Source organism: Chionomys nivalis, chromosome 18, assembly GCF_950005125.1.
Source record: "Chionomys nivalis chromosome 18, mChiNiv1.1, whole genome shotgun sequence".
In the NCBI taxonomy this organism is placed as follows: Eukaryota; Metazoa; Chordata; class Mammalia; order Rodentia; family Cricetidae; genus Chionomys; species Chionomys nivalis.
This window is the reverse complement of record NC_080103.1, coordinates 40,182,034-40,205,275: the sequence shown is the minus strand read 5'-3', so window position 1 is coordinate 40,205,275 and position 23,242 is coordinate 40,182,034. Positions and strand designations below refer to the sequence as shown.

The 23,242-nt window shown below is 42.8% G+C and overlaps 1 protein-coding gene across 3 annotated transcripts in view; it reads left to right on the top strand.

Moving 5' to 3' along the window:
- Sec24b (SEC24 homolog B, COPII coat complex component) overlaps positions 1-23,242 on the top strand; it is a 65,161-nt gene that overhangs the window by 14,976 nt on the left and 26,943 nt on the right. Inside the window, exons 3-5 of one of the 3 annotated variants that reach the window (XM_057792972.1) lie at positions 4,349-4,492; positions 7,582-7,704; positions 17,754-17,858. In XM_057792972.1, coding sequence (XP_057648955.1) covers positions 4,349-4,492; positions 7,582-7,704; positions 17,754-17,858 — 372 coding nt within the window. The remainder of the gene's footprint in view (positions 1-4,348; positions 4,493-7,581; positions 7,705-17,753; positions 17,859-23,242) is intronic. The other 2 variants (XM_057792973.1, XM_057792974.1) reach the window with 2 other exon arrangements.

Sequence of the window (23,242 nt, the reverse complement as noted above, 5' to 3'; positions counted from 1 at the left end):
TTGTTTTAGATTATAAATATCTACACAATCATTTGTCAGAGTAATATGGAGAGGATATCAGATTTCTTGAGACTGGAGTTGCAGATGGTTGTTTGCCACCGTGGATGCTGGCAACCTGGGTCCACTGAAGAGCAGCCAGTGCTCTTAACCGCTCAGCCATCTCTCCAGTCCCATTTTTATTTTTAATTTTTCCTTTTCAGAGGAATTAATAAAGGAAAACATAGATATTTTTCTCCCAATCTTTAGCCATCAGCAGTGTATCTACAAGGTGGTGGTGCTATCCTATGGGTGTATAGGAACACTTCTGTAACAGTGTGATGGATTCCTGGAGGATACAGGACCAGCAGGGGCAAGCCGGAAGATAACTGCAGCTACTTCAGACAAGTGTGATGACAGAGGGTAGCACTTGTCTCAGAGATGTGTTATAGTTGGAGGAGGAAAAAGAAGATTCAGAAGGTGGCACGACAGAACTCCAGCTTGGACAGCGTGGATGCGGGCCCAACACTAGCTGAGAATTGAATCTCCCTCTGGGTCCTAGAGAATTCTATGTGCTAAAAGATAGGGGTTATCCTTTCTGGGGTTTTTTTTGTTTTTTGTTTTTTTTTTTTTTGAGAGAGAGAGTTTCACTATGTAGTGTTGTTGGCCTGGAACTTTCTATATAGACTAGGTTGGCCTCACGCAGAGATCTACCTGTCTTTACCAAGTGTTGGGATTAAAGACATGTGCCATCATATCCAGCAAAGATTGATTATTTATTTTATTAGTTTGTTTATTTATTTATGCATGTCAGTGTTTGCCTGCATGTATGTATGTGCACCATGTTCATGCCTGTTGCCTTTGGAGGTCCGAAGAGAGTGGTGAATACCCTGGAACTTGAGTGCAGGCAGCTGTGAGCTACCTGTGGATGCTGGAAACTGAACCCAGATCCTCTGCAAGAGCAGCAAGTGATCTTAACTGCTGAGCCATCTCTAGCTACACTGCATTTACTCTTATAGTATTCCTTTAAAATAATAATAATGACAGGTTTTCACTGTATAGCCCTTGCTGACCTTGAATTCTCAGAGATCTGCCTGCCTTTGCTTCCTGAATATTGGGATTAAAGGTGTAAGCCTCCCACCAGGGATAGTGTTCTTTTAAGGCTATAACTAAATACAAGTTGACCAATTTATTTTACATTGGCAGTTTCTATATGTTTGCTTCAGTCAAACTGTTTTTGAAAACGGCAGACTTTTTGTTGGCCTGCTCTCCAGTCCTCAGTGTTGGTAGATGTATCTAGCACCATCCTCTAGATACTTGGAAGCCAGCCATGTGCCAGGATCTGTTCTGATGCTGGGAGCTAACCGTGGGTAAAAGGCAGATTCTTAGATTTCAAGCTCGCAGTCCTCTTGTGGCAGCAGACAACACATGCACAGTTGCTGTGTCAGGGCAAGAAGCAGAGGGTTGTGGTCCTTGGAGCGGTCGCTGTGCGCACGTTGGCCTGTTACTCTTGCACTTTAGGGGAGAGTTCTCATAAAACGGTATTTTAGCTGCAATCTGAAGGATGAGTTTTTAATGTAAGAAGTAAACTTGTGGAGGGGGGGGAGTTATATTTAAATGAAAAAGGCAAAACTTTAAAATTCTTTGTAAAAAATAGACTATCTCCAGAACTTTGAACTGATCCAATTTTATAAAGAAAGTATTCATAGTGTTAGCCATAAAGCGTAGACATGGAAAAACTCTTAAGTCATTTCTAATAAAAAAAAAAAAAGAAAGGCAGTATAAAATGAAACAAACTGGAAAGTGAGGAAGGGATTGTATTTTTCTGTGCTGTACAAATACATGCACAATTTGATGTGGAAAAGACTACAGCTAAGAGAAACTGTGACAGTCACGGAGGATGTAACTGCAGTCAGAGGAAACCCACAACACGTGCTAGAGTGGGAAAACGAGAAAGTGACATAACTGAGGGCTCAAGGAAGATGGAAATAACAGAAACTCTGAAGGAAGGTGTGTGGGGGGGGTCGGTGTTTTTAGGAAAACTTGGCATTGATGGAACAGAAAATAGAGATACTCAGAAACACAGCTGTTTCAGGTCTGTTTGCTTTAGAGATGACCTTCTCAAATTTTGTGCATGAATTACCTAGATCTTAATAAAAGTCAATGTTGATTACTGGTCTAGTGTGAGAGGGCCGTAGAGCCCATATTTGAGCAGGTTTCAAGGAGGTGTCTCATACAGGCTCTGTAGGAAGGCCCAGGAGATCACCATTTCCTACCTCAGATCCGTAGCACTCTGGCAGGTGATAACGTGATTGAGGTGCTGGGCACTAACTCTCTCGACCAAAGATCCGCTTCTCACTGGTGATGATGTATTCTTCTTCTCACTGGTGATGATGTATTCTTCGCTGCCCACATCCTCCCTGCTGAAGTTGTGGCACTTGCATTGAGAACCTTGCCCTAGGGATGACGAGGTCTTGGGTCTCCCACGGAGCAGTCTGCTTCTAGAAGTAGTGAAGCAGCAGCCAGTCTCTGTCTTGCATCTCCTTTCCCTGCTGTGCCCAGCTTAACTTCTGTTTATTGACACGTGCAGTAGAGCACATTTTCGTTAGATGTACACCATATTTGTACGTGTGTGTGTGTATTTACTCCTGCACTAGTAGTCACTGCTTACCACTACACTCGCCATAGATTTTCCAGCACTCTCTGGCCCATCGGTGGTTTTCACTACTATGAACCATAGATACTGCATTTTAGAGGTCCAGCCTACTAATATGGTGAGACCATTGCTTAGTTACATTTGAAATAGGGCATCTGGTAAGAAACAGTAGGCAAGGAGTGGCTATTAACATTGCCAAATGAGAGGTTCCCTTTCCTGATAGCCCCTACGGACAGAACTCTGAGCTGGGGCAACTCCTTATTGCCAACCATTTCCTAGGAAAAGTCACTGCCCAGTGAAGGCCTGTAAACTGGTGTTGAGGTTTGTAAACCCTCTGGCCTTGTCCTGAGGATAAGACTGCTGGCTTACCTCCCCCTGACTCCTGCCTGGAGCTATCATCTGCCTGGGCTTGCATTTCTTTTCTCTAAATTTACAACTGCCCCACCATCCTTTTGCAAAGATTCAAAGATCTCTCTCTCTCTCTCTCTCTCTCTCTCTCTCTCTCTCTCTCTCTCTCTGTGTGTGTGTGTGTCTTTGGAACAGAGTCTTTTTTTTTCTTACTCTAACACATTTCTTGATCACCCAAGGTGCTGCCAGCTACGATCTTTTCCAGAAGTCTTGCACACTTTTCCCTAAATACCTAATCTAGATAGAAGATAGTCACTAATACGCTCATCAGAATAAACGGAAAACACCATTGTACAATGTAAATACTGATTATTCTGCTAAGCTTAAATATAATCAGTGTGGATTACTTGATCTGTTACATCTGGTTGCCATTACAGAAAAACTATCAGCGGTCTTTTTGGTATATTTTCAGTAATTTCTGCCATTTTTTTGAGATACAGGATAAAATGGGTGGGCAATGAAAGGGCTGGAGGGCCATGCGATGTCACTTATGATTGGGATAAAGAGAAGTGGATTTAGTGCTCCCACTCCCTGTTTTTACACTGTTAGTTAACTTCGAACGAGTCTGTTTGGGAATAGATTGTGTCTCCTCCAAACTCATGAGTAAGTTCAGATGCAACATCCTACTGGAGTCCCAGGGCAGAATCTTTTTTATTACAGAATGTAGCAGTATTTGGAGGTAGGGTCTTTAAAGAGGCAGTTGTGTTCAAATGAAGTCGTTAGGGTGGACCCACACCCAGTGTGAGTGGCATTCTTACACAAGGGTTCGAACCCAGCCATGCACAGAGACCATAGAAACTGAGGGGAAAGACACCCTTGTCTACGTCTCAGGGAAAACACCAAGGCACTTCATTCTTGAACCTCTGTCTTCTCCACTGTGAGAAAATAACTTTGTTGCTTTTGTAAATAAAATAAATCAAAATGAGATGTGAGCTGATTTACAGAATTCAGAGAGCCCATTACCCCTGTCCACTCTACCTTGGTCACCTTTGTGTAGTACATGGTTGTTGGTTTGTAAAGAAAAACATTTCATTTTGTCTGAAAAGATGGTGACATCTTTGAATGTTTTAGTAACAATTGTCATTACAGATCACTAAAATATCCGGAAACAGTTTTTTCTCTTTGTGGAAATGGTTTGTTTGGACCACTTTATGCCACCAAATCAGTGTGGTGGCACTGAAGTTTCCATGGAACTTCAAATCCATAGCATTTTGTTAGCAACTTTATTTTAACATGTTGTGGGTTGTCGCTGTGGGTAAAATGGTTTCTTGTCTTCAGTTGCAGACTCTCTGTCTTACCCTGTTACAGAAAATATCCAGCCCCCCAAGCCCAGCTCCGTAGTGTCCACAGTCTTACCAGGACCCTCATCAACAAGAATGCCTCCTGCTCCAAGTCACCCAGTTGGGCCTATGCCCTCAGCTCCACCGCCCCCAGAACAAATGCAGACTAAAGGTATGTGAGAAGCTAGTTATTTTATACACTCCTATCTCAGTAGCTGACTTGAAAAAGCTAAACTGTATAACCATAATTAACTGAAAACACGAAAAAGTAGTTTATAATCTGAACTCAAATATGACAGTTTAGCCCTTTGTGTTAATTTATTTGATTAGATATTTTATATAATTTGGATCCACTAATCCTTATGTCCTGGGATGTTGAATTTCCTTTCTTAATCCATTGTAGACTCTTTTTCTTTTTAGGGTAATTCAACCATCATCATCTTACTTAGTGAACCTCTGTGTCTCATTTGAAGATTTCTGGCTTGTCATTATTGTTAACCATCTATAATTTTTTAGGGGAGAGGTGTCAAGGTGGGATTGTAACCTCTACTTGTTTCATTGGCAGATCATGCAGTTAATTTAATATTCTTAAATAAGAAGGTGACAGACCTGACATTGACTGTTTGGGTCCTGTTGCTTCACACTGTCCTTTCTTTCTGAAGTTTTCTTGGTTACTTCCTATATGGCAAAAGTTCCAAAGTATTGATGTTTCTGTCTAATCTCTTTTTCATTTGATCAGGGTTTGTATTTCCAGTTCACTTGGACTATTTTAAGGACTGTACTTACTATGTGTGACAATCTCTACCCTTGACTATGAAATAATCTTCTGTTATGTTCTGAATCTCAAAAAAGAAAAAGCACTGTAAAACCTTAGGCTGCTTTCACTGCTTCTGTTTGTTGAGTGTTGATGTATCCAGTGGAAACCTTTGTGATCGGTTGCTATAAACTTCCTTACTTGATTTGTAAGGAATCAACACTGAAAGTATTCACTGGTTCCCAAAGCTGGTGAATCTAGACATAGAGTCTAGTTCTTCTCAGTGTTTGCTTCCAGAGGGAACAGTGGTAAGGAAGACTTTGCTTAGCATGAACTTGAGTTCTGAATGGTGCCTTCTTGTGTCTTCTCCATTGATGGTGTCTTCAGTTAGCATTTTACAATGCGCTTTGTCCCTGAACCTTCACAGAATTCCTAGTACATTTTAGAAAGAGAAGAAGCTCCTAACATTTATTGATTACTTACAGAATTCAAGATACTTCATATTTTTGTTTTGTTAGTCCCCATATTAATCATATGGCACAAATCTCTGTTTTGCAAATTAAAGAAGAGTTGTAGAGTTGAAATAACTTGCCCAAGATTACAAGTTAATAACTAGCAGAACAAAAAGTTTCTAATTCAAATTTGTCATATATTCTTTCTTTAAACTATAACTGATTTTTTTTTATTGTTGCTGGCTGTTGACAAACTCTTGTTTTTCCTAAGATCATCTACTTGCATAAATAACAGAGAAATGTAATACAGGAGATGTGTGAATCTGTAGCCCTTGTTACTCCTTTGTTTTCTAAGTAGCAGATCACTTGTTGCCATTGAGTAGGTCTAAGGTATGACCTAATTGTTAATGTGAGTCGAGATACTGTGGTTGTGCTAGTTGTAGTCTGTATGTAGTCTTGAAAGCTGTGCAGCAAGTTCTCCATCTTTAAAGAGGGTGCTGGGGTCATGTGACCACTACTGACATCTAGATCCCAAGTTCTATCTCTGAAGACTTAATCAGCCACGGATTGAAAATATCCGGAAGCATCTGTATCAAACATATGCAGCATTGTTTTGTTATTGTTCCCTGAAGACTACAACAGAGCGAGTATTTATATAGTATTTACTTTGTAGTGGGTATTATAATTAACTAGAGAGGATTTAAAGCATATCAGACAATATGCATAGATTATATACTTGTACTATACTATTTTATATAGGGGACACGAGTGTACAGGGACTTTCAGGCCTTTTTATGGAAGCTAGGCATGGTGGCACTTGTAGATTTTATTTTTGTATGTGTGTGTGGTGTGCATGTGTGTATGCAGGTTTCTCTGTATGGGGGTGGAGGGTGTGCATGTGTGTGCCTGATGGAAGTTAACACTGGGTGTCTTTCAATACCTCTCCACTTTAATTTGAGGCAGGATTTCTAGCTGAATATGGAGCAAGACAATTCTGTATAGTCTAGCTAACTACCACACCCAGGAGTCCCCTGTCTGCCTCCCTCCCTGAGTGCTGGGATTATAGGTGGCTGTTCCACCTGCTTGGCTGGTATATGGGTTCTGAGGCTATGAACTCTGGCCTTCATACTAGCACAGCAAGTGCTTTATCAACATGGAGCCATCTTCCCAGCCTGCACTAGAATTATATCCAGTGTACCTGGGAAAATATCTGGTGGTTCTAGAAAACATTCCCATTTGTCTTTAAAAAGAGTTAGTATACAGAATCTGGTGTGAAGGCACATGCATTGACTTCCAGTGCTCCAGAGAAAGAGTATGACCTACATAGACAGAAAGAAGAAACCAGGGCTTGCAGGTAGAAAGCCAAGCCAGCCTCAGCTGCACTTCAGGTTTGAAGCTAATCTGGATTACATTAGACCCTCTGAAAAAAGTTGGAGAGAGAGAATAACTGATAATGATTTTAAATTAAATATACATAAAATGTTTTCCAGGTACAGTGGTAACTAATATATACAGTATTTATGTATATATTAGTATACATGTACTATGTGTCTAAGTAAGTGATGTGCAGGACTTATTAACTCCTTTCAACAAGCATTTGAGGTAGTAACTACTCCATCTTACAGATTAAGTGAAAAACAGGCCAGTTAGTTGTGGGAAGCAGATGAAGTCCTGAGTGAATGTGCAGTAGTTAACATGAACATGACCATACCCATGCCTCAGACTCATGGGAACTGGCAAAGCCTTCCCCAAGTCAGGCTCAGAGAAATGGCAAAGCCTTCCTCTAGTCTGAGAACGAATCTGACAGTATGTACATAGAGCATCAACTGTAGATCTTCCTCCTGGATGTTTACAGCCAGATTGCTCCCCTACAGACCTCCCACCAAGACTAGCCATCCCCTCCTCTGGCTGTACACAGAAAACAGTGCTGAGTTTCCGGGTCGCTTAGCCTAAGTGCTCTCCATCAGAGAGAGCAAAGCCCACCCGATCTCAGCTTTTCTGTATGTCTGTCATTTCTTCAGTGTCTGTAGTTTCTTCATTCCCGCGTCACCCCAGTCAGGTTTCCAGTACCTAGCCATGCTGGATGTGGCAAGTGGCGCCTGACCAGAGACCCTGGACTGTGGGGAGCTTGCATCGGTCGGATGAGGGAACGCCCCCCAGAGAAGTTCGCAAATAAAGGTAAAGATAAAAATGAAGGGAAAGGTGGGGTACAGTTGTGTTAGGTGTAAAACACAGGCAGGAGAATCTAGGGATGGGAGTCCTTGTAATACTTTGGAGGAGGTTTGGGGAGCTGTAAGCAGAGAGAGAACATTCCAGCCCCACAGTTCTTAGGTTTGTTCAGAAGACAGCCCTTGGCTTCCAGAAGAAGGGACAAGGAGTTTGACTACTTGGGAAGATAAGGAAAAAGCTAAGAGACACAGGACTGAACAACCAAGCGTATTCCCATTTTCACTTAGAGTTTTTGGAGTCTTCTATGTGATTCCGTGGATCCGTGACTGTTTCTTCAAAGGAGGGCAGGCTCTGCAGAGTCGGATCTGCAGAGCTAGAGAGGCAGATTGAATTCACAGGGTGGGCTTGCCCTGACCTGCCTGATGCCATAGACCCAATCCTAAGGAAAGTGATTATGAGGGTGAAGACACCCAACCCAGGGACTGGGAATGTAATGTCACTCCGTTACCACAAACCTTGTTAGGTTGAGAGATCTAAGGAAGACATTAATGGTTTTAATTGTTTTCTTGTGTTTGAGCGGATCTGATCCTCAGAGTTCAAACCAAATGGTGTGCTGTTATGAGACTACCTTTAAATCCTTAGAGGAGACCAAGCAAGCCTGTGCAGCCTGTGGGCCTGTGGCCCTGTGTACCCATGGGCTTGTTCAGTGCATCCTCAGTGGCAATGCCTGGCCTCCTTCTGACTGGCTAAACATGGCTAAATCTTGCCACAACCCAGGGGATTAGCTGCCATCCAAGCCTGGGTTTACAGAATTGTGTGAGCACTGGTAATGAGAGCCGTGGAGCTGCTATAACTGCACACATGTTCCTGGATCCAGGACTTATGAAAGATCCAACAACCTAGTACACGTCCTATGAAACTTACCAACAAGTTAGCATAGCTGCCTTCAGGGCTCAGAGAGAATTGTCCTCTAAAAGGGAAACCTGTGGAGAACCTTGGGAAAAGCCAGAATTGTAGCCAGCCTTGTGGCCTGGTTCTTTTAAGCTACAGTGCCACCAGATGGCTGCCGTGGTGCCACCAGTTGGCTGACCCTGAGGCAGGAAAGGTACTTAGCTATAACTTGGCTTTTGAAAATGCTGACAGGACTTGTAAGGAGATGCTTGGGGATCGTCATAAGTGCTTACATTTATAAGAGATGGTTAGATTGAATGTGGACATATGTCCTAACCACCCTCAAAAATATCTCTTATAGCAGTCCTTTAGTAAGTTATATGCTCTGAGGGGAAAATGGTGCCTCTTACACATTTGGAAAAACTGAACATTCTACATGTGCTTGCAGCCACATAGATTTCAAATTAAAAAAAAAAAAATAAGCCATGTCCCTGTATCCAACATCTCCCATGGTCTGCATGGCCTCCCAGGTTTATGCAGAGAGGAATCCATTGGGCTAACAAATGCTGTTCACAAATGGGTATTCATCAGCAACCTTGAGAGAGCCTGGGAATGGCTGCTACCCCTTCAAACACTCAGCACTATCACCCCGAGAGTCCCCATGCATTGGTAGGGCAAACCAATGACCATCAGCTACCAAAATGGACCACTGATCAACTCTATTAGGCAGCCTCAGGCAGTGCGGGGCGGGGGAGGTTGAACCTTAATTTCACCACCTGACTTAGACTGGCCCCTAACATGGAATGGATCCAACTCAGCAGGCATAGTAGGACTTATTTTAGGCAAAAGTAGCCAGAGTCTGCAGGGACTGGAGATTCACCCAGGGGAAATAGATGAAGATTGTGCCTGGGTAATTAAGGTTCTAGTTAAGTTATATCAAACTTGGTTTAGTATACAATACACCCAAGTTAAAAATTGCTCAAGTACAGAATTTCCCCAATATTAGTGCTCATGGCTTAGTCCCATAAGGACGGAGGTTTTGGGTCTTCAAACCATGTTACTGAGTACAAAGAATAACAGACAATCACTCAGAAATGAGGCCAAACTTAATTGGTAAAGCTTTTCTTGAACTTATTGATACCAGGGCAGATGTGCCCGTGGTTGTGGAATGACACATGGGCCTCCGGCATAGCCACTTCAGCCAACCACAGCCAGCCTACAGGGAATCTGAAAGGCTTGGACACCGTTACAAAGTTCACTGTGGTCAGATGCCAGGATACTGGAGGTCATCATGGTGCTGAAGGCAATAGCCCTGCCCAAGATGCTTATAATTTTATGAGGCTGACATATTTGAGCCAAATGGGCAAAGCCTTGCTATTGTTAGATAATACACCAGGACTTAGTCCTCTATGGGATTCAGGTAGAATACAAGTAGCAACTACTCCCATAAATCCTTGGGGTGATGTAAAGATTGGGAGTGGGGTGTCGCATGACTGCTGGTTTTTACTAGCAGCCTTGGTCAGTGCAACACGGAATGTCTGAGGGAAGTTGGCCTCCCAGATCACTTGGCCATCAGAGAAAGCTCACTGGGTGGATCAGTGGCCACTCACGGGAGGTAGGGGTTGCCTCTACTACTTTGATGGAGAAGCCGTTATAGGGTAGTTATTGGGCACATAGACCAGTTTCCTAATTCCGAACACCAATCTTACCTTAAGAAAGAAATCCGATCCATAGAGGCTGTTAGGATTTATAATTTACAGGAACTATAAAGAGTCATGCAGGCAGTGGGTCACCGCCACCTGTTACTCTCCCTCACATCTTTATTTCATTGTAGTTGACTTCAAAGGTTGTTTTTCATCATTTGGCTACATCTTGACTCTCTCGGATTTTGCTTTTCCCCTCTCCTGCCCAATCATAGTCTGTCGTAGCCCTTGCCCAGGGTGTGAAAGCGGCCCTACTGTGTGTTAGGAATTTACTGATGAAAGGCTAAGGCTTAGATTGTGCACTGGATGGTGATATTCTAATCAGCCTTCTGGTTCTTCTGTATGGACAGTGAACTTTGTTGGAAACTAAAAGAGACCTTTCAACCTGTTTCTCCAGAAAAGATTACGAAGGCATCTCCATTCCAGTACCTAGGTAAAATTATAGAGCAACATGCTATATGCCCTCAAAAGCCAGAAGCTCGCAAGGATTTTCTCAAAACTCTTAATTTTCAAGAATAGTTGGCAGATGTAATTGGCTCAGACTTGTACTTAAACTTACTACTCAAGAACTTTCTCTGGTTTTCCAAAATTTAGAAGGGGACACTGATCCCTCTTCTCAGTGCCGTATTACTTTTCAGGCTGGGGTGGCTCTAGCTGTATGAAAGGGGCTGTGTCCAGGTACATAAATGGGTCCCAGCCACGCCTCTTTCACTAGCAATCCTGAAATCACTCATGACCCCTAGTGGAGCACTCTGGCAACTGCAGAGAATTTTGAAATAATTGGATTTAGGGCATTACTTATCATCCAGGGTTTTGAATTTGCTATGAGTAGGTGGCAAAGGGACTCACACTATAGGAATTTACTTCTGGAAGAGCCAGAAGTAAATGCCGTTCCATATTCAGGAGATCAACAACACTGGCTCTGGCAGCAATCCACTGCCTGGCAGTGCTCTTTGGCTAATTAATTACTTGTTCAACTTGATTCCATCTCCCACCAACCAAGATATTGTGTTCTACACCCACTCTTGGGGTTATTTCCCTGAGGTCATACAATCTTCACCCCTTGCTTTAGCTAGAACTGTCTTTACAGACACTTCTAGCAACATTATAGCTGCCTGATACTCTTGCTTGGGTTCTGAAGTAATGCACAATGTACTCCATGAGCTGAACTCTGCAGTCTGCATAGTTTTGGATGGGATTGCCTTCCCTTCTGTCAGTATTTACAGCCAGTGCGCCTGTGCAGTAGGAGTAGGGCAAGCCTACATTGGTCATGCTCCAGATCAAGATCTATCCCGTCTTTTCTGTAGGATCCTGAAACTCTCGTTTCCATGTCAGTGTCCTTGCTATGTTTGACGTATTTGGTCACATTCAGCTCTCCCCAGACCATTGGCTGATGCTAATGCATGACTGACACCTTGGTCTCAGGATCCGCGCTCTGCTTCCCTGTTGCTGTGCCGTCTGCCTTGCTACCCATGGTCATCATTCTCTGTGTCATCAAAATGCTTCCTCTTTACAAAATGCATTTGCCATTTTTGAGAACAGACTAGGTCAATAGTTAAGCAGTTCACCCACCCGCAGTCCTTTCACGTGTGACGGCAGCATTGACCACGGAATGTTGTCCTAGTGTGTCTGGCCGATGGATGTTCTTCATGTGACTCCTTTGGGAGAGTACAGTTTGTGCATGTTTCTGTTGCTCGCTTTTCTCATGTTGTTTATATCCTGCTTACTCTTGGAGGTCACCAACATGCCTTGCTGCACTTGCTGTCATGGGCCATCCACAGCAATCAAGATGGGCAGTGCTCCTGCATATGACTTTTCTGCATTACAAAAGTGTTGTGCTCAGAACACGGACATTCCTTACAACCCTCAGGGACAGGCTAATGGAGAAAGGTCCCATAGATGACTCAAGGAACAATTAGGAAAACAAAAAGGGGAAATTCTCTGCCCCTACCAATTTTCTAGATGGGGCTTTATTTACATTAAATTTTAAATCATGTGGAAGATGGCCTTTCGGTCACAGAATGGCACTGGTCACTAAAGGAAAGGGAAATAGAACCTAAGGTGCTATAGAAACATGTCGTGACAGGAAGAGAGGTTTGGCCTGTTCCCCGTGCTAATGTGGGGAAGAGGGTATTCTTGTGTCTTCCCTGAAGGTGTGAACAGCCACTTTGGGTACCTTCAAGGCGTCTAGAGAGCTGTGGATGCAGTGAAGTTCCTGGTTGCAGGTGTGAAGAGGCTGAGACCGGAGCCCACAGAGAAACCCAAAGTGTGGCCCTTGAAGCCAGTCGAGCGGTCTCCAAGGAGGAGGCCTCCTGCACAAACTTCAAGGAGGGCCACACCACCAACATGGGGTCAAATAAAAAGGCTGATGCAAATGTCGGAGGAGGGAGCACGAGGCCTGGGGTTGGGAAATAACCCGGCGGCTGTATTTCTGATGTGTCTGGTAATCATATCCATTCAGGTAAGTCCAGTCAGGGGAAAAGCCTACTGGACCTGCAGCCCCAGGCCACTGCTCTTCAGCTAGTGGCGTGGTCACACCCTCCATATCTGATTACACCCTTCTGGAGTCAATTGGAGTCCCGGTGGGCTCATTTCAACTATTGGGGGTGAGCTGCAAACCTTAGATTTACTGTTGCACAGATGACTACTAACATGAGTGTGAGTGACAGCAGTCCCTTAGAGTGACAGCCAATGATGGGGAATAAGCTGAGCCCTACCCCCAGGGATTTGGACCCACAATGATAGTGAGGATTTGGCCCAATTATGTCAGCACACCCTAGGAATGCAGAAGGCTATGTAAGATTGTTTTTCTCCTAATATCACAAAACAAGCCTCAGGCTTCAGTCTGTTTAACCTGTTAGAACATTTCTTTCGCTTTTATTGGACACAGCGGCTGTTATGTTCTTCCTCTTCTCATCCTTGCAGTCTGGTGTTGAGCATTACAGCGAACCACCTCTGGACTAAGCGTGGAGAGTCATCGGGAACATCTAAGAAATAAGAAAGGGGGAGATGTAGGGAGCAGAGGAAGGCCTGAGTGAATGTGTATTGTTTGACATGAGCATGGCCATGTCAAGGACCCCAGTGCCTCAGATCCATGGACATGGCAAAGCCTTTTCTGGGTCAGGCTCGGGGCCAAAGCCTTCCCCTGATCCAAGCACGAATGTTGACAGTGTGTACAGAAAGCATCAACTGCAGCTTCCTCCTCAACTGCAGCTTCCTCCTCCCAACTGCAGCTCCTCCTCCCAACTGCAGCTTCCTCCTCTCAACTGCAGCTCCTCCTCCCAACTGCAGCTCCTCCTCCCAACTGCAGCTTCTTCCTCCCAACTGCAGCTTCCTCCTGGATATTTACACCTGAGACTGCTCCCTCACAGAGACACCCCACCAAGACTAACCCCTCTTCCTTGTGCTGTACACAATAAACATGCTGAGTGTCAGGGTCGCTTAGTAAGTGCTCTCCATCAGAGAGAGCAGAGCCCACCTGATCTCAGCTTTTCTGTATGTGTGTCTGTCATTTCTTCAGTGTCTGTAGTATCTTCATTCCTGCGTCGCCCAAGTCAGGTTTCCCAGACTCCAGGCTACTGGGCACAGCAGTTAATAACTTAAGCACTAACCACTAGTACATGGTTAAACCTAAATTGAGCCCCAAGTCCCAGGTGTTTTGCTTATTTGCTTGTTTGAGACAAGGGCTTACTATGTAACCCTGATGGACCTGGAACTCATTGTGTAGCCCAGGCTGCCCTTGAACTCAAACTCAATATTCGGCTGCCTCTGCCACCCCCCCCCCCCCCGAGTTCTGGCAGAGTCCAGTGTTTCTCTGCACTGTCGCGCTGCTCATCTGTTGAGTCCTCCTTTCTGTTTTTGCTTTGCTCTCACTGCACACTTAGGAAATGGATAGTTCTTCTACAATAGTGCAGGCTGATAAAAGCACACCCACTAACCTCCTTACCTCTGCCGCCTCAGAGGATGGGACAGAGACTTTCTAACGCGCTTCGCCTGTGCCTGAGGTACCTCAGAAAAGGAAGGCTTGAGTCTGGGTGCCTTCATTAGTCCCTTAAGGAATGAGGAAACTCTCTGTGTAGTTACACAGAGAGGTTTTATACCTCAGTGCAGTATTTCAAAGTGAAGTGTAGGTAAGTCAAGTTACTGTGGCCTTTGTTAAGTGGGGGGAGGGAAAGGCTGTTGGCAAGGTTCTTCTCTGAGTGGAAAAATAGTATCATTGGAATAGGCACTTGAGTGTTTATAAAGCTGGTATTTCGTGGGAGTCCTTGTGAAGTCTTCTGATGTGGGTGCTTTGAAGATAATCTTAGGAAAGATAAAAAATTGCTCAAAGTTAAACTCTTGAATTAAAAAATAAAATAAAATGCCCTTCACAGTGTGGGGTTGTTCCCTTGAGACCAGTTCAGGTTTTTGTTTGTTTTGTTTTCAGAAACAGTGAAAGACAGTAAAGACAGCTTTCATTAAACTGTCCCAAAGGTTGTGTTCTGCAGAAGACCTTTAGTAATAGGTGATTTAATCCAATTGTGGTTTTGGATTAAGAGAGGTATCACCTCTCTTAGGTGCACCTTGGGCATGCGCTCCACATCAGCTACATCCCCACACCAGGGGATGAATGGGGTAGGATAGGGTGTGTGCTTATTTTGTTTTATTTTATTTTGCAAGCAGGGTGTGAAATTTGACCCCGGGGTTCATAATTTTAATTTTCCTGTATTCCAGAAGAAATTAGGAAATAGGAGTTGGCAAGGAAAGAGGATTTATTTAATTTGGACACACTGGAAAGGAAACAAATGAGTTTTTCTTCAACTTCCTTAATAGCAGTATTCCATGTTAGATAGGGAAGACATGCCACAGCAAAATATGCCTGCAAAGGTCCAGGCATTGTCAGAACAGTGAGGTTTCTGAGAGAGCTCAGTAGGAGAACCCCCAGAGAAATCTAACTTCTTGGTGTATTCCTGAGTGTTCCTGTTGGCACTGCTGCTGGAGGAGGGTCCTGCTAAATTCTGGAGTCTGGTGACTGCCGTGCTCTTCGCTGTGTCAGACCCTAGGAGTGCTCTCTGCCTCCTGCTTTTACTAAAGTCCCAGCCTGAAAGTCTTGGCTAGCTCGGTTCACTAATAGAAGATGGGTTACTTTCCGTAGGGTTCCGCGTGGGCTTCAGAATGACCTCTAGGAGGTGGTGTTCCAGTCTCCTGCCCATGTGTACGGGTTGGAGCTCTTACAGAGGGAAGGCTTCAATAGAAGCACTGTGCGATTCCTGGATGCTGGAGTAGGCTATGGAACAGCTAGCTGCTTGTTGCATTCTAAATATACTGTATGTATCTGAAACAGGACCTTTAAATGTGGAGTGATATTATTCCAAAGCTATTATCATTTTATCTACTAATATTCCCAAGCTTTTAGTGGAGCTTACTTGAACAAGCACAGGTAAGCTAATTTCTAAACACATTAAAAGTCATGGTAGGAGAAAGGTATGTGATGTTTAGTTAATATAGTAAATGGACAACCCCAATGTATTCTAAAGTCTACAATACATAATACTATTCTCTGACTTAAATATTAGTTTAAGTGAATTAAATGATTGTTATATGAATTTTTGTCATTGTTTAGCCATCTCATTCTCTCAACTAGGCCTTGGATTCTTTTCTAATTGAAGTAAATCTGTTTAAATCTGGAGGAGAGGAAAATATTTATTTTATAATATGTATATAAAGTTGCTTTGTATTGTGGCTCTTTTGAGTAGCATTAGCAAACAGCCGTACTAATCCAGTCATGAAGAATGGTTCTTTTCTCACTGTTTGCTTTACTGGCAACAAACAGAATATCTTCTTTGTCTTGTGTCATCTTTTATACACACATTGTGTACACTGCTAGTAGCCCATTGAAGAAGTGTGACATTGTAAAGTAAGTCATTAAATTTAAGGATTTCTTCTGTGAAAATCCTTTTGCTATTGTTCTATTTAATTGTAACTTCGTTGTATATTTAACTTATGGCCTAATATTAGCTGAATTTCCATTTTAAGTAGGTGGTTAGAGGATCGTTGTCACTGGATTCGGAAGGTGTCAGTTTGTTTGTCATGTAATGCCTGAAACTATTTTATTTTGAGTTTTACCTTTTCAAATGAATTCAAGATAACTGCTATTTTAACTGTACTAAATGTTCCAGCTGGCCAGGTATGATAATTCACACCTGTAATCTCATCACTTAGGGAGCGGAGGCGTGTGGAGTACGTCTCTGTTCAAGACCTGGCTGGACTACAGAGTAAAACCAGCTGGAAAAAAAAAAAAAACAAGAGTAAAATAAACCCCCAAATCAGCAAAATTAGCAGATTTCCCATGACTCTCTTTTTATTAGTGGAAAGTTGAAAGCGTTTCAGATTAACCTTAGCCACCTCTAACCTCAGTCAGATGTGTTTGTCACCAGCCACTTCTTACTCTCAGGATGAGTTCTCTGTATCCACATTAACCAAAAAGACCACCCAGAAAATAATGGTGAGAGCATCTGAGGCAGGGAACCTGTGATTGGTGACACTCCCCAGTGCTTCAAGTGTATTGAGTATTCATGGAGATTCCAGCTCTGTGTCTGGAGTTTTTCTTTCTCAGAATAGAGCTGTAAGATTTTCCTTGTTAGCCTGTGTTCACTCCTATTTCTAAAGTGTTGTCATTTTAAAGCTAGATTAGTTGTATTTTCCTTTAAAATTTTATGGATGTTAATTTTCACATCTTGATTTCATCAGATTAAGTAATAACATGTAGTAATTGTATGACAAAGGAGGTCCTACAGACACACCAGGTTATGTCTTTCCCACCATCTGCCTTCTTGGTGGACTTCAGACATACTGATCTTATTTCACACTCACGTGTAGGCTGTAGGGTAACACCGCCAGGACTGGGCATTACATGAAATCACTTCTCTGTCATTGTGAACTTAAGGCCACAGTGTCCCCAGTGAGCAGAGAACTGTGCTCAGTACAGTTTTTTAACTGTCATTCTTTTCCGTTATGGCAACTGAGCTGCCATCAAGGTGGGATTAGCATACAGAAGGAACCTAGTATTGAATGTGTTTAGGATGCAGCCATACAAATTTAGTTCGGTAGAAATGATCACTTTCTGCCAGGAGTGTGTGTTCTCAAAGGACGTGCACCCCAACAGCCCCAGGGCTGAAGAAGGTAAACGGAGATAGAACTCAAAATTATTTTCTGAGAACACCACTGTGGGTTCCAAAGTCAGTGTAATATATGGTACTTTTTTCATGCTTGAACCAGTTAGTTCCAATTAAAATTGCTTTTACTAAACTGCTTTGCATAGATTTTTTTAATGGTTCTGGTTTTGATAATAATCTGCTGATATTAATATGCACGCTGGGAATGTTCTTTGGAATGTCAGAGTTCTTTCTCACTTTTAATGTAAAGATTTATTTCCTTGACTTTCCTGTTGGTTTGACTCTTGTGTTTGTGCTTTCCACTTTACAGGCATGCAGTATGGTGACTATGTTAATAATCAAGCTAGCTCCACACCAACTCCCTTGTCATCAGCTTCCGATGATGAGGAAGAGGAGGATGAGGATGAGGAAGCAGGTCTGCTTTAGCTTTACACAGTTTCCGTCTTCGCCTGTTTAACTGCCTTTATTTTACAATCTTAGCCTTTAGAAAATGTTTGAAGATTGAGCAAATTGAACGACTCGGTTTGGGTCACATCTTTGATGCTGGTTGAATGTTTTCTTCTTTTAGATATGTCTGTCTTCCCAAGCAATGTGCAAAGGAATGAGGCCCGACTGAAGCCCTGCTGATGGCTGTAGCACCCTTTAGGAATAATGTTCTGCTTTGCATGCTTCTTCAGACTAATCAAAATCATTACGGACTTTGTAATGTGCTAGAGAAATAAGATACTGCTCTCTGGGATCTGGGTCCCCTTGGGCTCTCTTAGCATGCGCTTGGAAGAGCCACCTTAGTATTTGCCTGCTCTTGGAAAAGCAGCTCATGTTACATCACTAAAGAGTGTATATGGTTGCGTGGTGACCACCTGCTTCTTTTTATTTTTTATTCTTGATAGGTGGAACACTATTAAAAATGAGACAGTGCAGTTCTTGCACTAATACCCACACTTGGAAAGTAGACGAGTGAGCCACGCTCGCTCAAGTTATTTTGTGTGAGTGTGATTTTCTTCCTGCTGCCTTTATTACTGATGGAAGGATTTCCTGCAATTTGTCTAACCGAAAGCGGCTGGTCTGTGTATATGTTTTAAACTATTCAAATCTTTATTTTGAAGGGGATAAAAATAAGAGATTCCAGTTAGGAAGAAATTAGCCTCAATATATAAAACATCATTTATTTTTCAGAAATGTTTTATTTTTTATTTTAACATGATTTCAGATTTTTAAAGTTTAAAAGATATTCCCTTATATGTTTTGCCCAAATTAACCACCTTTATAATTCTTGATGTATTTTTCCCTTTATTGTCTGAAAGTAAATCACAGACATGAACTTTACTACCAAATACTGAAGTGTATTTTGCCTGGTCACCAAGGTAGTACGGTTACAAAAATTGAACATTGGTGCTGTAATGGCTGGTGTATAGTTCATGGTCAGTTCTTAGTAACTGTCACAATTTCACTTTTTAGAACTGTTTTCCTGGCCCAGGGTCCAGTCCATAATAGTTCATTGAACTTAGTTGATATGTCTTCAATAGCTGTTGATGCAAAACACTTGGTTCATAGGAAATAAGAGAATTTTTTCCACGCCCAGTTTGAGTTACTGGCTTAAGAACACAGAGTTGGGTTTCCCTAAACACCATGTTCCAATGTGGTAATGGTTTCATGGAGTTTTGATAGTAGCTGAATAAAGGAAGTCATGAATCAAGGTGTTTCTCAAATATATTGGTGGAAACAGCAGATAGATGGGACACAGGGCACAGTGGGGAGCCTCTGCTATGGGGCTCAGATGCAATCTGATTGATGTTCTTGTTGCACTGGTGGAGGCTGAGTCTCTACATGCCAGAAGGATTTGCTCGATAAGTCACTGGGCTGTCAGCTCACACTCAGAGGTGGGAAGTAAACAAATGCCCAGGAGGGAGCAGCCAGCTCAAAGTCAGTTCTGCTTTTAGTCTAGCATTCCTGCTTTCTAAAACCTGTCAGTCTCGTAGCTTGTTTAACACAGCTGTGGCTTGTGTCTGGAAACTCCATTCACACAGGCCCATTATTTTATGAAGTGTTCTGATGACCCTGTTGTGACTTACTAAGGCAGAGTATCTCGTAGCCCAGGTTGGTCTCACATTCTCTGTAGAGTCGAGGCTGACCTTGAGCTGCTGGAATGGCATGTTCATAGCCACACTTGGTTTAGAGCATGCAGCTCGGAGAGATTTCTACAGCAGTGTTGGCAGTGCCCCTGGTGATGTCTGTTAACACGGAGCATCTGCCACACGGACTCTGTGAAGTCACTCTTTTCCCTGTTGAAGTTAGTAAGTACTTTAGAGAGATTTTTTGAGGTGGGCAAATATACTGATTTTTGGTGTTTGGTTCTGTGCGTGCACACATGCTGATGCATGGGTCTGTGTCCAGGCAGAGGTCAGAAGGTGCTTTGGATTTCTTGGAGCTGGAAATGCAGGCTTGCATTGGCTTGCTGTGTCGATGCTGAGATCTGAGCTCGGGCCCTCATTGTTCAGCAAGTACTCTAGCGGCTGAGCCATCACTCCAGTCCTGAATACCGTGTTCTTTATTCAGCTGTTACCCATTGCTTTAGTGTTCATTAATATTTTCAAACTCTCGGGGTTCTATAGTGATGAGTTGGACTTATTTTTATGATGACCCCTTGATGGCATCTTGTTCCGGATTGGCTGGTGGCAGAGCCCTCAGATGAGCTCTGATGTCTGTCTTCCTCCCTTTAGGTCTAACACTGTTTGGACATGGGGAGGTAGAAAGAGAACGAGAACATTCCTTGATTCTCACTGGTGCACCTTTCATGTGTCTGTGACTAGGTGAACCCTTCTGGCCCTGGAGGGGTGCTAGTATAAAACCTATGGTTACTAATAAAGAATGGTCAGAGGTGTGGGATAGCCACTTTTCTCACCCAGTAGCTGGTGGACATGGGGTCTGCCTTTCACTTTTCTGCAAGTTTTGTGTAAGATGTGTGGAAGCAAAGATTCCGTTTATACAGTTAACTTAAAATTGAGCAATGCTAGGAAATAGCTTGGTCTTTGTTGATCCCACAGGATAACTTAGGCCTTTTCTTCAGGCTTCAGTGTTGTTACATTTTTCTCAGTTTCAAAGATTCTGTGCTCTTTTTATTTCTTGTGGAGCAGGGTCTCCCTGTGTAGTGCAGGCAAATGTTCATTTGGCCTCCTCCTCTTTCCTTTGCTTCCTCAGATTGTAACTCCTTTTTTTTTTCCTCCTTTGGTTTGCAAAGCTTCTTCAAAAGCTGGGACAAAACCAGCATAGACTGAGGGGAAGTTCTTCTCAAGAACGCCATTCATAGGCGTTTCCCCCACCTGGCCTCCTTCTTACGTTTCTGGTATAACGAGACTGAGGAACCTAGAGCTACCTAGGGTTTATAGGGGGTAGAAAATCCATCAAAACTGTTCATTTATCTAACATTAGCTTTCACATTGAAATGGCCAAGGTAGAACTTCCCTAATCTGAAGCGTGAAGTGGTGCAAAAGCAAACGACTCTGCTTTCCTCGTGATAGCTCACAGGTAATCCTGGATGCATGAGAAATAGATAAGATTACGTTTTGACCCCATGTTTAAGGTACACATGAAATATAAATGATTCTATGTTTAGATTTGCTTTCAAAGACACCTCATCTTTTATATATAAATATTTAAAATATAAATATATGAAAATATAGAAAATATTTTTTAAACTGAAAGCTTTCTGGTCCCATGTATTTTAGATAAGAAATGTCAGGTCTGTATCTTTGTTCTCCTCCCCAAATGCTTAGGGTAGAGCGACAGCACTTATAACCACAGGACAACTGGAAAAGGCAGTGGTTTGGGATTTTAAGCGTTGCCTTACCTGAAAAGGAAGTGCTTTTCTACTGGCATAAGGGAAGGATTGCTCAGCCGAGAGTGTCCTGGCCTTGAACACAAGGGGAAAGGAGGTGTATTGACTGGTGGGTGTTTTGTATAACTACATTGTAAGGCCAGAGGGAAGATAGGATGGTACAGAAGTCTTGAGAAGTGAAAGTACAAGCCAAGTATAAGCCATAGTTTGAAGGGTTACAGTGTGAAGGTTATTCAGATGGTTTTTCTCTAGGGTTGTAGGGAATTCATGGAGATGTGGAGATGTCTTTCAGCGTGTTGAGAATGTCAACATACAGGTTTCATATGTGTTTGCATGTGTGCATGTTCAGTACAGTGCTAACTGGTGGTGGCAGAGATGGACTGAATGCACTAGAATGGGTTAACTAATCCTCTGTTCATCTGTGCTGACTGCTCCTGACTCTCGGTGGTCACAACTGGCACTGCTTCAATCCTGTGACAGGACTTGGACTTCTGAAAGTAAATGAGCAGACTTAAAATCACTAAATAAATTAGAACAACTGTTTCTATAAAAGTAATAATTGAGTCGGGCTGTGGTGGTGCAGTGGGTCTCTAACCCCATAGGGGTCACATCAGATATACTGCATATCATATATTTACATTATGATTCATAGCAGTAGCAGAATTACAGTTAGGAAGTAACACCAAAAATAATTTTATGGTTGGGGTCACCACAGCATGAGAAACTGTATTAAAGGGTTATTATTATTATGTAATATGAAAAGTGCATTTGGGAGATTGAGAACCACTGGTATAGACCTACTAGCTTAGATTCACCCTCTGTCTCCTGAGTGCTGGGAGGCCTGCAACACCATGTCCAGCAAGAATTATTATTTCTTAGTAGTTACAGTTAAACCATTTTTGGTCATAGAATATACCATAGATTGTTGTTGGTGTTTGTTTTGAGACAGGGTCTGAGTATAAGCCTTGGCTGGCCTGGAACTCACTGCATAGACCAGGTTGGCCTTGAACTCATAGAGATCTGCCTGCCTACTTTTACCTTAACCGAAGTATTTTATAGCAGTTTTATTGGCATATAATTCATACCATAAAATTAAATTACTTAAATTTACTGTTCAGCAAGTTTTACTATTTTCTTACTTTGTTACCCATCACTGTTCCAGAACATTCTTATCACCCCAGAATAGAAACTAGCAGTCACTTCGCATTCTGCCTTTCTCAAACATATAGCTCAGGCAATTGCTGTGTTTTTTGTGGCTGACTTCTTTTCTGAGCATAGTATATCAGGTCACCCACAGTGTCGCCTGTGCCAGCACTGTCTGAGCATAGGATGTCAGGTCACCCACAGTGTCACCTGGGCCATCACCGTCTGTGAGCATAGGATGTCAGGTCACCCACGGTGACCTAAGTTCTGAGTTGGTGGACATTTGGGTTTTTCCATCTTTTGGCTGTAACTAGCCTTGCTTCTATAAACATTTGCCAGCAAGGTTTTTTTTGAAAGTTTATTTTCATTTATCTTAAGACATTTCTTGGCCATATAGTAACTATATTTTTAGAAATTGCCATATTGTTTTTTTTTAAAGTGGCTACACTGTTGTACAATTCCATGAAGTTTCCAATTTTTCTGTATCCTTACCAAAAAAATGCTCTTATGAGTCTTCTTGGTATTTAACTACCTCGGTGGTGTGAAGGTGGAACCACAGTGTGCTATGTCTTGATTCCCATTGCTTTCATAGCTGGTGACATGAGCATCATCTCATGTGCTCTCTGCCTTTCATGTCCAACACCAGAGAGTGCTGTGTCCTCAGGAGAGTGGTGTGGTGAACACCAGAGAGTGCTGTGTCCTCAGGAGAGTGGTGTGGTGAACACCAGAGAGTGCTGTGTCCTCAGGAGAGTGGTGTGGTGAACACCAGAGAGTGGTGTACGGGCTTTCCCCTGCTGGCCAGCTCTGTGGCTGAGCTAAAC